The sequence below is a fragment of the Ammodytes marinus genome (assembly GCF_949987685.1).
Source record: "Ammodytes marinus genome assembly, chromosome: 15".
Classification (NCBI taxonomy): Eukaryota; Metazoa; Chordata; class Actinopteri; order Uranoscopiformes; family Ammodytidae; genus Ammodytes; species Ammodytes marinus.
The window spans coordinates 6,865,799-6,878,618 of record NC_137219.1 but is presented as its reverse complement, the minus strand read 5'-3'; the positions used below and the strand labels follow the sequence as shown (position 1 = coordinate 6,878,618).

The following is a 12,820-nucleotide window of genomic DNA, read 5'->3' as shown; positions in this document are numbered from 1 at the left end:
CTACATGAATCTCACTCTAACAGTTAATCTTAACAATGAATGAATTATGTTGTACTTAATAACCTTTTGCAAGTCAATTGTCCTCATCCTTCTTTTTTCTACAAGTGTAACATCAACAAGCTCTTGGAACCATGTCAAAGCAAAGGTGAAGTACAAATGTACTCAAATCAGCAACATATTAGCACAATTTTAAGCGTTAAATTATGTAATTGACTAAATACACATTGCAAACAGCTTTGTATTTTTCTTTTGCAAGAACAACATCAGTTCTACATTAGGTAGCATTATTGCACACAAGCTCTATCTATCTGAAGCAGCAGTGATTTTCCAACGAGGAAAACAACGGATGTAGCAGCATCATAAACACCCGATGAAAACAACACAGAGCCAACCACATTTGAGATTCACTGATAGGATCTCTGTGCATGTGTATTCTAAATTTCTGTTTGTAGGGATGGGACCATTTATTCAAACATCTTCCCCGCTAACTTACTTTGAGCCAAATGTATTTTGCTATCTGTCTATATTTGTTACACATAAACGTACAGTTGGCCCTTACTGAAAAGTGTACAGGGGAGAAAAGGAAACATGTAAATTTACACATGAATTTTTTTTAATACATCGACAGATCATAATGGCACTGACTGAATAATGATTTGCAGTATTGTGGCAGAAAGATATGATTCACTATGTTCATTGCACCACTTCATAGAAGTGTCATGAATGGAAAATATACAATATACTCTTAACTGCACTCAACTCTATATGTTGCAGTTACAGCATCAATATATTATTTTTCTATATTGCACGTTTAGCACTGTGAACGTAATGTGATCAGGTTGATTTTCATGATTGAATCGTACAATTTATTTACTGATTAACTTAAAACTGGATTTAAATATTAAATTTTTTTGTATCAGATATGGTATGGCTTCAGGAAAATGGGTTTGTAATTTAAACTTTCACCATACTTCACAATGTAGGTAACCCTAACATCACAGACATATATGAAATATCTATTAATCTGAAATACATTGGATTTAAAGAGGAAATATGTCTGACAACATATGGTACCAAACTTCCAGACTGCTTTTAAAATCCATTCCAACGTGTACTTAGTTTACCTTCTCATTGACATTTTTTACTTCACTAAATGACATTTTAATATAAATAAAAGAAGCTTGAGTACATTCAACATATGTTCTAGAAATGGTGGAGTTACTGTTATAGTCTCCATGACCACTGACCTAGACTGACTTTTGCCTTCAACAGACTGATTGTAAATTATCTGAATGCGCAAGACCAACTTTTCTATTCATCTCCCCTTTCAAAAAGGAACCACGACAACACTGACATTTGACCAACTATAGCCCCACACATTGGGGGTGTAAGATCGTTGTGGCTTTTTTTGTATTTAATCAACAACAACACAAACTGATCTTTTCATTTCAGCCTTTGAGTCACATTGGCCAAGGCAACAGCAAAGGCCTGCACTGCTGAGAAAGGATACTGGAAATCCAAGATATAGGCATTCCCGTCAATTCGTCCAAACTGCATCACCTAAAAAATACAGAAGAGAGGAAGACATTTCAGAAAACATATATTACATAACAGACCAAATCCCCAAAACATTCAGAATACATTCAAATAAGACAACCAGCTAATTATCACATTTTAAAAACTGTAACTAAGGAATATTTGTCGTCTGCTTAAAAGGGACTATAAAATAGCTGCTGCTATGTTTTCTGTGGATAAACTAAAAGTGAAATCAACTTATCATTCCGGTTCTTCATTCTTTGTTTATTCTTATTAAATTACCTGTCTACCATCCAGCTCAATTTGAAAGTTCTTTGCCGACTCCTGAGTGACTCTTCCTCCAAAATCAAGCTGGTAGACCTGGGTGGCTTCGTTCCACAATGGTTGTTTATTGGCCATGACGTAGACAAATCCTTGGCTTCCCAAACTGCGGTCCTCTCTCTCGTTAGCCTTGCGGCACTTTATCTCCTCCAGCTCGCTAGCCATGCGCAAGCTGCGCTTGTTCTTCCAGCTCTTCTTACTGCTCTGGTTCTGGTTCATGAGCTCGTCACCGCTAATAAACAGCTCTGGCTCACTCTCTGAACTGTCCTGGAACTCGTTGGTAGTCCTGCTCATTTTCTTGGTCTTATTGAGTTGCTCTCTCTGGCCTTTGGGCTTTTTCTTCTCTCTGCTGCCGAGCCTCGGGCTGGAAATGAGAGTGTTAAAGTCAGAGAGCGCACGCCCTTCCTTCCTGGATTTGCCCTCAGATACGTTGGGCATGTTGGTCTCCTCAGCTCTGCTGTCTAGTCTCTTACGGGATTTCTTGTTGAAGCGCTCTGACTCCTGTGGCACGGGGCTTTCGTTCAGGGACGACGGTTCTGGAAAGTTGTTGGCGGACTCTGCAAGATCCTCGGTGGCACTTTTGGGTTTTGGTGGTAGCTCAGTAGGTGGAGGAGGAGGGGGCAGAGGGGGTGGTGGTGGCGGTCCAGTAGGAGGTGGAGGCGAGAGGATCGGCTTCTCCAAAATCTGATGAGTTTTGGTCGGGAGAGGTGGTGCTGGAGGGTCTTGCATGGGAGGTGGGCATGGATAAGGGTTCCAAGGGTGGAGGTTGACGGGGTGCAGCTGAATTCCGGCACATGAGCTGGCTCCTGGATACATAGGAGGGAGAGGGCAACAGGCCAAGTTGGAAAGATTCGGAGGATAGCCTGGTGGCAGCACCAAGTTGGGTTCTTGCTGACCAAAAGGGACTGAAGCAACCCCTTCATTTGGAGAGCACTGTGGTGGGGGGTTCTGCAATGTCTGAAGTGGAGGGCCACCATGACTAACACCTGGGGGAAAAGGCGAGAGGGATATCTGGTAACCTGATGGGAAAGTCAGAGTGCCCCCGCTTTGACTGGTTGGAGGTTTAGTCGTGAGGACAAACGGTAGCCGCGTCATGTCCAGGTGCTGAGCCTGACTGATGAGGAGTGGAGGCGGTTTATGAGGACCTGGAGGAGGACCTAACATTGTTTGTTCTGGGGTGAGCCAGAACTCCTCTGTGATGGAGGGGTCCCACTGGTAAGGTGGAGGGCGTTTCAATGTCAAACTGACGTCGCCGAGGGTCAGCTGACGTACGGATTTCTCAAGGTGACACTGTTGATTCAAAGTCTCATCTTCGGTAAAGGCAGAGTTCACATATACCGTCCTGTCCCTGCTGCCATCAACAGAACCCAGTAGACTGTACGATGACTGAGAGGACATGGATGAGGAACCTTTGGAGTGCACAATAATGGTACTGTGATGGGCTCCTTTCCCTGGTGGGAAATCCTGCCTCACCACCGTGCCTCCTGCAATGCCACTACTTGTAGTCCCACAACCACTGACGCTGGTGCTGCTGCTGTTACTGCTGCATTGTGTGCATGTGTACAATGCACTGTGTTGTGCTCTCTGCTGGTAAGTCAGCGCTATTGCACTGTTTATTTTAGCCTTGGTGGGAAGGGTTCTCGAGCTTTCCATCATCTGTGGCACTTTAAGCCCCACGTCCCTGCGGTCACGGCGTAGAGTGGCATGAATCAGACTATTGTCAATCCTCTGGGGAGGGGGAAGTGTGGCCGTGGCTTGATTGGCTGGATCGGGGTAAGGAGGAGGGTCACCACTAGGTATTGAGTACCGAGGGACAGAGAGACGACTCAATGTTGCTGAGCTGTAGGGAAGCTGAATTTTTTTATTCTCAGAGGAGGTGACCTTGAGAGTGGCCGAGCCATGCACAGCATACGCATTTTGATTGCGAATGAGGCGCCGGCGTGGACGACAAACCTCCTCCACATTGCCACTGCTGTCAAATGTTGTGATCCTTTCATACCCCAGAGGGGTTGGATACTGTAAGGTGACAGGGTGAAGCAAAAATTCATCCTTCTTCAGAAAGGGGTCTGGTGCTAGAACACTCGGGCTGTCACAGTTTGTGACAAGAGTTTGAGGCGTCGTAGTGGCCGTAGCCACTGATACTACGGTGCCCGGGTAGGGAGGAGGGGGATTCACCTTCCTCATCTGAATCTCCATAGATCCATCCATGTCAATGAAGGGTGGTAAAGTCCGTGGCAGACTTGGCTTGAGTGTGTGTCCGTGTTCCCCTCTGTTGAGTGCTGGCTCAGTGGTAGGAGGAGGCATCTGTGGCAGAATATGAATCTGCTGTAAAGAAATGGTCGGGTAGCCGGTCGGAGGAGGGGGCAGCGACATCTGCATCTTGAGCTGCTGCTGCATTTGTTGGTGCTGCCTCTGCATCTGCTGATGTTGCTGCTGGATCTGCTGGTGCTGCTGCTGTAGCTGTTGCTGCTGCTGCCTCATCTCCAGGATCTGTTGCCGTATTTGCTGTTGCTGCTGTTGCATCTGCTGCTGCTGTTGCTGCATCTGTTCATGCTGCATCTGGATCTGTTGCTGCTGCTGCTGGAGGTGGTGTTGGTGCTGGAGCTGTTGGGGGGTCGCTGGCTGATTTGGTAGATTTTGTTGGTGTTGCTCAATCTGGTGTTGTTGTTGTTGAAGTTGTTGTTGCTGTTGATGATGAAGTGTCTGTTGGTGGTGCAGTTGCTGTAGCTGTTGATGTTGCTGCTGTAGCTGCTGTAGTTGCTGTTGTTGTTGTTGCAGTGTCTGCTGTGAATGGGATTGAAGGTGGTGTTGTTGTTGTTGCTGCTGTTGCTGTTGCTGTTGTTGATGATGGTGCATTTTCTGCTGTTGTGTCTGCATTTGTTGTGACTGTTTGGACTGCTGTTGCCGTGGCTGCTGTGAGTGAGAGCGCTGCGGGTGAGGCTGCGGTGGGAGATGATGAGGTGGAGGTGGGGGAGGTAGAGTACCCGGAAGAAGAGGACCCATCTCCAGCCCATTGAAGATCACCTGACCAGGGTTTGAGTATCTCGTTGGCACGGGGTATGGTGATGCAACGGCGTCCTGTCCACGATCAGTAACGGGGACGGAAGCTGCTGCTGCCGCTGCGGCGGCTGCGGCAGTGGCCGTAGGATTAGTCAGGACATCAAGCTGAATATTTTGATTGGCCAGAAGAGACTGAACCAGGCCGATACTCTGAGTTGGAGACATGGCTTGGGCCGGGCTGTGGATGGGAGCAATGGGAATGTTGACTGTGCAGGAAGGGTTGTCTCCTGCCACTCCAGATGCACCCATCACTTCACAAAGACACAATGAGAACTGTTAGCAGTAGTAAATTGAAAATCAATGCAATTTCACAAATTTCTTGAGATTAGCTTCTTATTTTACAATGAAGTTGTTTTATCAATTCACACCTGGTAAATCATCCTCATCCTCACTGAACACATTGGGATTGAACACAGGCAGGCTCATAAAGTCATGAGAAATCTTCCGCACTTCTGGAAGATAGATAGTCATCTGTCTCGGTTGCAGATGAAGCAAACTCGTCTTATAGATGACTGAAACATTGAAGAAAGTTACGGTGACGGTTAAAGGTCTTTAAAATGGTTAACATGATTTGTTAGTGTGTTTGTAGTTTTTGTGTGACATTTTACCTGCACCAAGATTGGCAGGGAGGAAAGAAGCAAGTCCAACTATTTTGAATTTTGTCCCCCAAATGTTGGATGTGACTTGAGCGAGGTAGTTGTGCTTTGAAGCAGAAGACAGAGAACAACGAAATGAAATTAAGAATTATCAGGGCAAGAAAAAGAAAATAAAGAGACAAAATATGATTAATATAAAAAATCAGATTTTTATATCAAAGAAGTAACAAATTGAAGAACATTTAAGGTAAGAGAACATATTTACCAGCAACCAATTAGTGACGATACAGTCACATTATAATTTTATTGGGATTTTATTTTGCATTATGCAGATTCTTACCTCTGTGAGCCCATCCATAGAAAACTCTCGACGTGTCAGACTTGGAGAACGAATTGGAGCCTTCTTTGTTGGTAACCGCGGCGAGCGTTGGCCTTCGTGATTGGTGCGTGAAAGCTTGGGAGATTTTCTCGAATCCATGTTCATCCTTATGAAATATGAAATTTTTAATTTATGTTAGAGTTGATAGTACAATATATAACTCAGATAGCATGATGAAACTATTAATATCTGCAAACGCTCCGCGGTTTAGGCCTGTATTACATGTGAAAAAATGTATATCCTTTCCGACAAGTCAAGTTTGGATTACCTGTTTCCGCGGGATAACTTTGGCGACTTCTTTCCAACCCATTCATCGCTCAACTCAATGTCACTGGAATCAGAGCAGTTACAGCTGTCAGTGTATGAGATCATGGGATTCACACACACCTCCTCTGGAGAAAAGAAAAACACAAAATAGAAAAAAGGTCATTTTGAGTTTGCGCCCTCATACATACTAACATGGCATGAAACTGACACTGTATAAAAAAACATTTGTTAACTGGAAGTAAACATTGGTGGGACCACAGGCTGAATGCAACCATAGTGCAGCCAGGGTCACGGTACAGAATGATCCTGTATTAAGCCTTAGACCATGTTACATCAGCAAAGAGCAGACATCACCAGAGTCTGTGTTTGTTCTTACTCAAGGTGAATGATGGCCACACCACATGAATATAAGCGGTTATTTTATTAAGGAACAGGATTTCTGACCTTTGGGCAAATGTCTCGATGGTAGGCTACAGGTAAGCTACTTTGTGCTTCAGAATCAATATCCTTTTCAATGTTACCTCTTTTAAAGAACGATTTAGGAAGTATGCTTGGTGGCTTCATCATGCCAATAGTAATCCAATAGTATTTACTATGAACAATCCAATAGACCTCACTGTCATCACTAGGACTAGTGTCTACCAAAGACATAACCCTTATGAAAGAATAAGACCCTGTATAGGTTAACACCCACCGGCTTTGCTGTCCATTTTTGGATCCATAATTATAAACTCTGGCCTCAGTTTGCTGATACGCCTTCCTTTGAGAATAGGCACAAGCCCTCCTAAATACTCAAGGTAGAGAGTGTAGCAGGGTCCGCCTGCCTCTGGGCTGTCTTCTGCTCGCTTCATGGTGCAGTGCAGCCGCTCGTTCCCAGCTGTGGGATAGCTGACAAAGTCACGGATGTTGTTGGGGTCAGGGATTGGAGGCTAGAACAAAGAGAGGAAAGGGCTGTAGGATTGCTGGACACTCAAATGAAAACACACCCTCAGTCAGCAGTTTTGAGTTATTGCAGTGGATACAAAGTTGGTAAGAAGCTGTATTTTGACTGTAACTGCACAGCAATGAATCACAGATCAATGCACCTTGATGGTGGGTATGAAGGCAGTGGTCACATAAGAGCAGAGCAGTGAGGGCATGTTCAGCTTGCCCACATCTTTCTCCTCTCGCAGGGCACTGGCGATGCCCTGCTGGCATAATAGTTGCAGGCTGGCCACCCTGTGCTCCACACGCACTACATACAGTGCTGGGCCACATGCAAGAAACAGACGAGAGTCTCTGTGGCCCCAACAGATGGTGGTGATGGGTCTCTGAAAAGCAATTATTCACAGTGAAATAATTGGTACAGTAATCAACAACAACAACAAAAAATGATTAATGTAAATTATTCAGCTCACTCAAATAACAAGGAAAGACTGCTCCTATGGACTTTATTTTATTGCATCTATTCATCACATGTCTTATACAGTATTATGGATTTATCCGCTGTTTATTATTATATAATTATCAGTTCTGTTATTATTTACCCCTTATACTTTAACTCTTAAATGAGTTTAGTGGGACACAAGCCTGACACAACACTGACAGTATTGGAGCTTTATTAAGCTAACAAATAAAGGAGATAATAAACAATACTGTACATGTATCATCTACTTTTTGTGATCATATTACAAATTAAGGCAAGGCAAGGCAAGTTTATTTATTATTTATATAGCACAATTCAGACACAGGGCCAAAACACATTTTAATTGTTTTAATAGGCAATACTTGCAAATAGTAAGTCAGGGTTCTGCTAGACAGAATTTACAGTTTGAGGAAGGGTTTACCTGTGCCGGTGTTTCCAAAGTATAGATGTGTTCTCCCTGGACATTATAGAACTTAACAAGGGCGTTCCTCATGATGGAAGCGCAGGAAGAGTCGGTTGGCAGCCCGTGTCTCTCCATGCCGGCCACAGCCAGTAGGTCTCCCTGGGAGCACCACTGGGCCTCAACGTCTGTGGAGTGAGGGAGTACAAAAATCCTATGTGTTTTGGGTCATATGATCAGAAAAGCTCATTAGCATACTATACAATACATTTTGTATTACCTTTCAACCCTGAGCGAATCACGGCAGGGGAAAGGTCGTCATAGTTGTTCATCAGACTGATATCTCCTGATAAGAAGGTGACTGTCAACAAAGGCTTGACTCTCCGCACTTGGTGAAACAAGATAAAAGTAAGTAAATACATTAGCTTTCCACAGCAAACACAAGGTAAAATGCTGTCATGCGTTTTGAGGGGAGTGGGGGGGGGGGGTTGTACCTAGAGGCAAAACGTTGTCATCGTTGTCTGTGTCGCTCTCGGTGCTGTCCTCTACCAGGAAATCGGGGCAGTTCCAGGACATACCCACGATCCCGTCGGACTCGTGTAACAGAACGTGGGCAAGCATTCGTCCGTGACAGTCCATCACTATCACCTGACCATCTGCTGTACCAAACAAGACCTGAGGGGGGCATTGTACATTCAACTTTAATGGATGACATGAGAGCTATCTGGAGCATCACATACTTGGCCGAAAAGTGCAGAAAAAAAAGCACATTACATAACTCGTCTATCTTGTATTTGAGGCATTCAAAGCAAAGGGAATTAAGGTCACCCCAGATTTAAAATTTTCTTATTAAAGATCACTTTTTTATGTTTAATGTAAGCAAGATTAGTACCTGTTGATCATCGGGTGTCCAGATGCCGCAGGTGATTTGACTCTCCAGGTTAATCTCGGAGGACCAGTGTCTTTGTCCGCTGACCGAGCCGACTAACACAAAGCCATCCCTATATGCGATGAGGGCCTGAGTGCCATCATGTGACCATGTGAAGTCACTCACCTGGAGGGAGGAAGGTATGTGTGTATCCATACAGACACTGCCATAAAAATACATGTCTTAAACCTCCAAAAATTCCAGTCATAAAATGCATTACAGATGTCTTATGTAATGTGTTAGAATGTAAAAACAAGGATTATGCATAGTATTTGAAGAGGTTGTTGCTCTAGTGCAAGCAATCCCAAGAAAGAAAAAAATAAATGAAAAAAGCACTTACCTGGGCTCCTCTGTCATTCACTAACTCAACAGACCATCTTCCTTCATACTGGATCCACACAAAAATACCTCCCTCCATATCACAGGTGGCCAGCTTCTGAAAGGGTTCATTCCAACGAACCAAGACAACCTGAAAAAGCCCCAAAAACAGTTTCTATTTATGGCAAACACAGGTGGCTTTCTGCACAGAACGAACATTCATTATTTAAATACAATACAAGCACATGGCTAAGAAAAGCATTTTAGGTTTATGTGGTTAAAAAGAAAAGTCAGCACACTTAGATATTCACTGATTTTGACAAAAAGGAATTTTGACAACAAGCATTCTCCAGAATCACTGACTGCACCTTTAATGTCAAACGGCGTAAACACTATGGGTTTGATCATGACGTAGGAGTCTAATCTAACATAGGGTTTTTTACTTCATTACTTTAGAAGAGTTGATTTTTTACATTGATCATTATGTATTTCACTCTATTTCAATACATCGTAAAAACAAACATCGTAAATACAGTAAAGACAGCACCTCACTGTTGTGTCCCCGCAAATTAAAATTGATCCTCTGAGGCGTAGTTCTGTCCCTCCTGCAGTGGCTGGATGTGAACGTCACGCCGACGACTCCTCTCCCGTTGCCTGTGGCGAGCCAGCCCTCCTCATAGTACCGTCTGCGGCACACAGGCTTGTCCTTCTCGCTCTTTGGGACCCGGCCTTTCCACGAGAGGCACAGGATGTTGGAGTCACTGCAGAGGATGGGACCGTGTTCCACGGCCGCCAACATCCCTACTGAGTGACCAGGCTGGGTAGGTCAAAGCAAAGGGAGAGGGAAGTTTAAATCTGCAATATATAGCTTTTTTTTTAACCTTATTATCATTTTGTGTTGGTCTAATAACTGGGGTGTGCTATGATTAAAAAAGGCCCAAATTTGTTCTGTCAAATAATTAAACAGATAGCTTTGGAAATACTGGTAACTAAGGCAACGATCATCAGGAGGAACAAGTACTGTTAACAAGGAAGGAGCAGGAGGGTGAATTTTACACAAAACTTATGCTACCAAAACTTTGAAAATATTAAAGAAGAAATCCACCCTCAAAGAAGACCCACCAGTAACTCAAAGTATAATATAAAGGTAAAACCTACAGTACATACAGTACTGGGCGTCACCTTACTCACTCAGCTATTTCACAGGAATCAAATTAGCCACTGTCACAAAGCGCTCAATGCTCTTTCTTCATGGTTGAGATATTCCATCTAGATGAATTCACCTATGAGTGAGTTTACAGTGATTGCAGCAGTGAATCACTAAATGTGCCCTTATACCGGTGAAAATAGAATCACCATGGCTGCTGCTCATAGTGCTCTAGCTGTTCTATTATTCACTGTCTGTGGTGCAGCTCTAGCAGTTGTCTCTGGGTGACATCACGACTACAGTCTTGTCTATTATCATGTGTACAGATTCACAAAATAAAACTCAAAGCATTAAAAAAATATATCATCATGTATATTATATTTTAGGGGTTAGATGTTTCATCTTCACAAAATGCTGCATATTAAAGTCAGACGAAATACCTTTTTCCCCACTAGCATTAGCTTTGCTCATTAAGGTTAATTACATCTCAGACTGAGTGCAATCATTTCCAACTGGACTGGCACTGTCTGATAAGTGAATGTCTCAATGGGTATTTTGAAGGTGAAAAAGTAACATTTCTCATTAAAATATCTACTGGTTTCATTCACACAACCTTTTAAAATTCAGCTTTTACTTTTATTTCCCCTTTGCTTAATATAGTTTTTAAAATCATCTTATTCCACTGTCTGACTATTAGTATTGCATATCCTCTATCTTCTTGTTTCAACTCTTCAATGGAGCTACATTATGTATGTGTAAAATAGTCACACCCAAGACTCTCTTAAAGATATTGCTCCTTTCTTCTGAGTGACTTAATTTGTATCTTTAGAAACTTTAGGATCTATTCTACAATTTAAAAAACAGATTATGTGAATCCAAATCATGTTTGGCTGCATGCAGTATAATGTGTTCATGTTGACTGCCCATACAGGAAAATATATTGCATAATATGTATTGATTTTTCTAAAATAGAAAATTAGATGGAAAATGATCATAAGATGAACTTGTGATTTGACAGAAATTCTACATAGCCTACCTCATAGTTCCTGGGCATGTTGAGTTAAAAATCCTCCATTGAAGGTATCCATATTTCCATTCAAATGAAGAACTGAGTAGAAATGGCTGCTCTGCTGTTTGGCACTGGCAGTACATTTTAAGGGGAAGCAAAAGGCATCCTACGGCCAGATGTTGTCCAGCAGCTCATATATGTTCATTTAAAATCAGTGCGCGTCAGAGTTGGCCACGAAATTATTCAAGGCTTCCTCGATGACAGTGGTCTGCCCATGTCTTCCTGATGTGGCTCTTGAGAGTTGTATAATCCTGTTGCAATGAAGAAGATAAAGACAAAAAAAAGATGGAAAAAAGTTATTCTACATTTAAGTAGACCTCATTTACAGGAGCGAGAGAGATATGTGGCTGTTGCTTAAACAATAGCCGCGTTGTCATTCAGTGCATCAACCTTGAAATTGAACAGTTTTTTCTCAGTCTCTATGCAACAGCAACACTGCATTGGAGATCAGGGCGCTAGCAGTCTCCATGGGTACTGATACTGTCAGCTCTTCCTATTTTACGTCAAACACCACAGCAGCCATACAGGCAAGGATGTCAACTGAACTCCTACGTTGCAATTTCTACATGAAAAAGATACAGTAAAGATAAATGCTCGATAAATGGAATTTAACATTTCATTTCAATCAGCCATCGGTTTAAAGAAAACACACCTTTTCCTCTTTCTTTGAAGAATGCAGATTAACAGCATCCAGTAAAGGCTATCTCCTCTGCAAAGGTCCCTCACTACATTACACATTAGCCTACATGTAATTAAATGTCTCATTCAGAAGGCGTCTTGAAGCCCGTCTGCCCGCATGCAGCAGTCCGAATTACACAATGCTGACGAGACCAAAAAGCTGCAGTGGTAAAAAATAATAATAAAATAAGTGCTTTAATCCAAAGAGATTCAATGGACAGACATAATGCAGCTGCACGTACCTGACACCGCTGTAACAAACGTAATTCCAGGGGCGGTCGGCGCACAATGCGGTCGTGTTGCCAGGCACTTGATCCGCTGGCGCACTTTGGGGTTGTGGCTTTAAAAAACGGGTTGCCACGAGGAAGGTAGCACGGAGAATACACCCGAAACTTCAGGGCCAGTTAAAACAAAAGCACCAACACTCACAATAAGCCCGTCAATGATCACTGAAGGTAAGTGTGCACAATTGAACCAAATTTGAATACATTTTGTTATAGAGTCCGGTCCACAGGCTCATGTATCACTACTGGGTGTATTGCTGCAACTCAAAAGGGGGTTTCTATCATAATGGCAACCCCACACGGCGCACCCCAACCCCATCATATTTAATGAAAGTTGAAGAGACATTCTTGACAAAATACCTTGATGTGATGAACTTTCCTACCTCCCCGTGTAAGTATTATTTATTAGGGAACTGATTTCACCACAACTTC

At 43.0% G+C, this 12,820-nt stretch overlaps 1 protein-coding gene across 1 annotated transcript; it reads right to left on the bottom strand.

Moving 5' to 3' along the window:
- Positions 1 to 1,443: 1,443 nt before the first annotated feature.
- On the bottom strand, positions 1,444 to 11,411 carry tulp4b (TUB like protein 4b; the record flags this gene model as incomplete). The annotated part of the gene is made up of 15 exons (XM_080041759.1): positions 1,444 to 1,560; positions 1,819 to 5,168; positions 5,286 to 5,429; positions 5,526 to 5,619; positions 5,854 to 5,998; positions 6,161 to 6,284; positions 6,854 to 7,088; positions 7,245 to 7,469; positions 7,986 to 8,152; positions 8,245 to 8,352; positions 8,459 to 8,639; positions 8,857 to 9,018; positions 9,233 to 9,361; positions 9,758 to 10,027; positions 11,394 to 11,411. The coding sequence occupies 15 exons, from the start codon at positions 11,409 to 11,411 to the stop codon at positions 1,444 to 1,446; spliced, it is 5,469 nt and encodes a 1,822-aa protein (XP_079897885.1).
- Between the last annotated feature and the right edge of the window lie 1,409 nt (positions 11,412 to 12,820).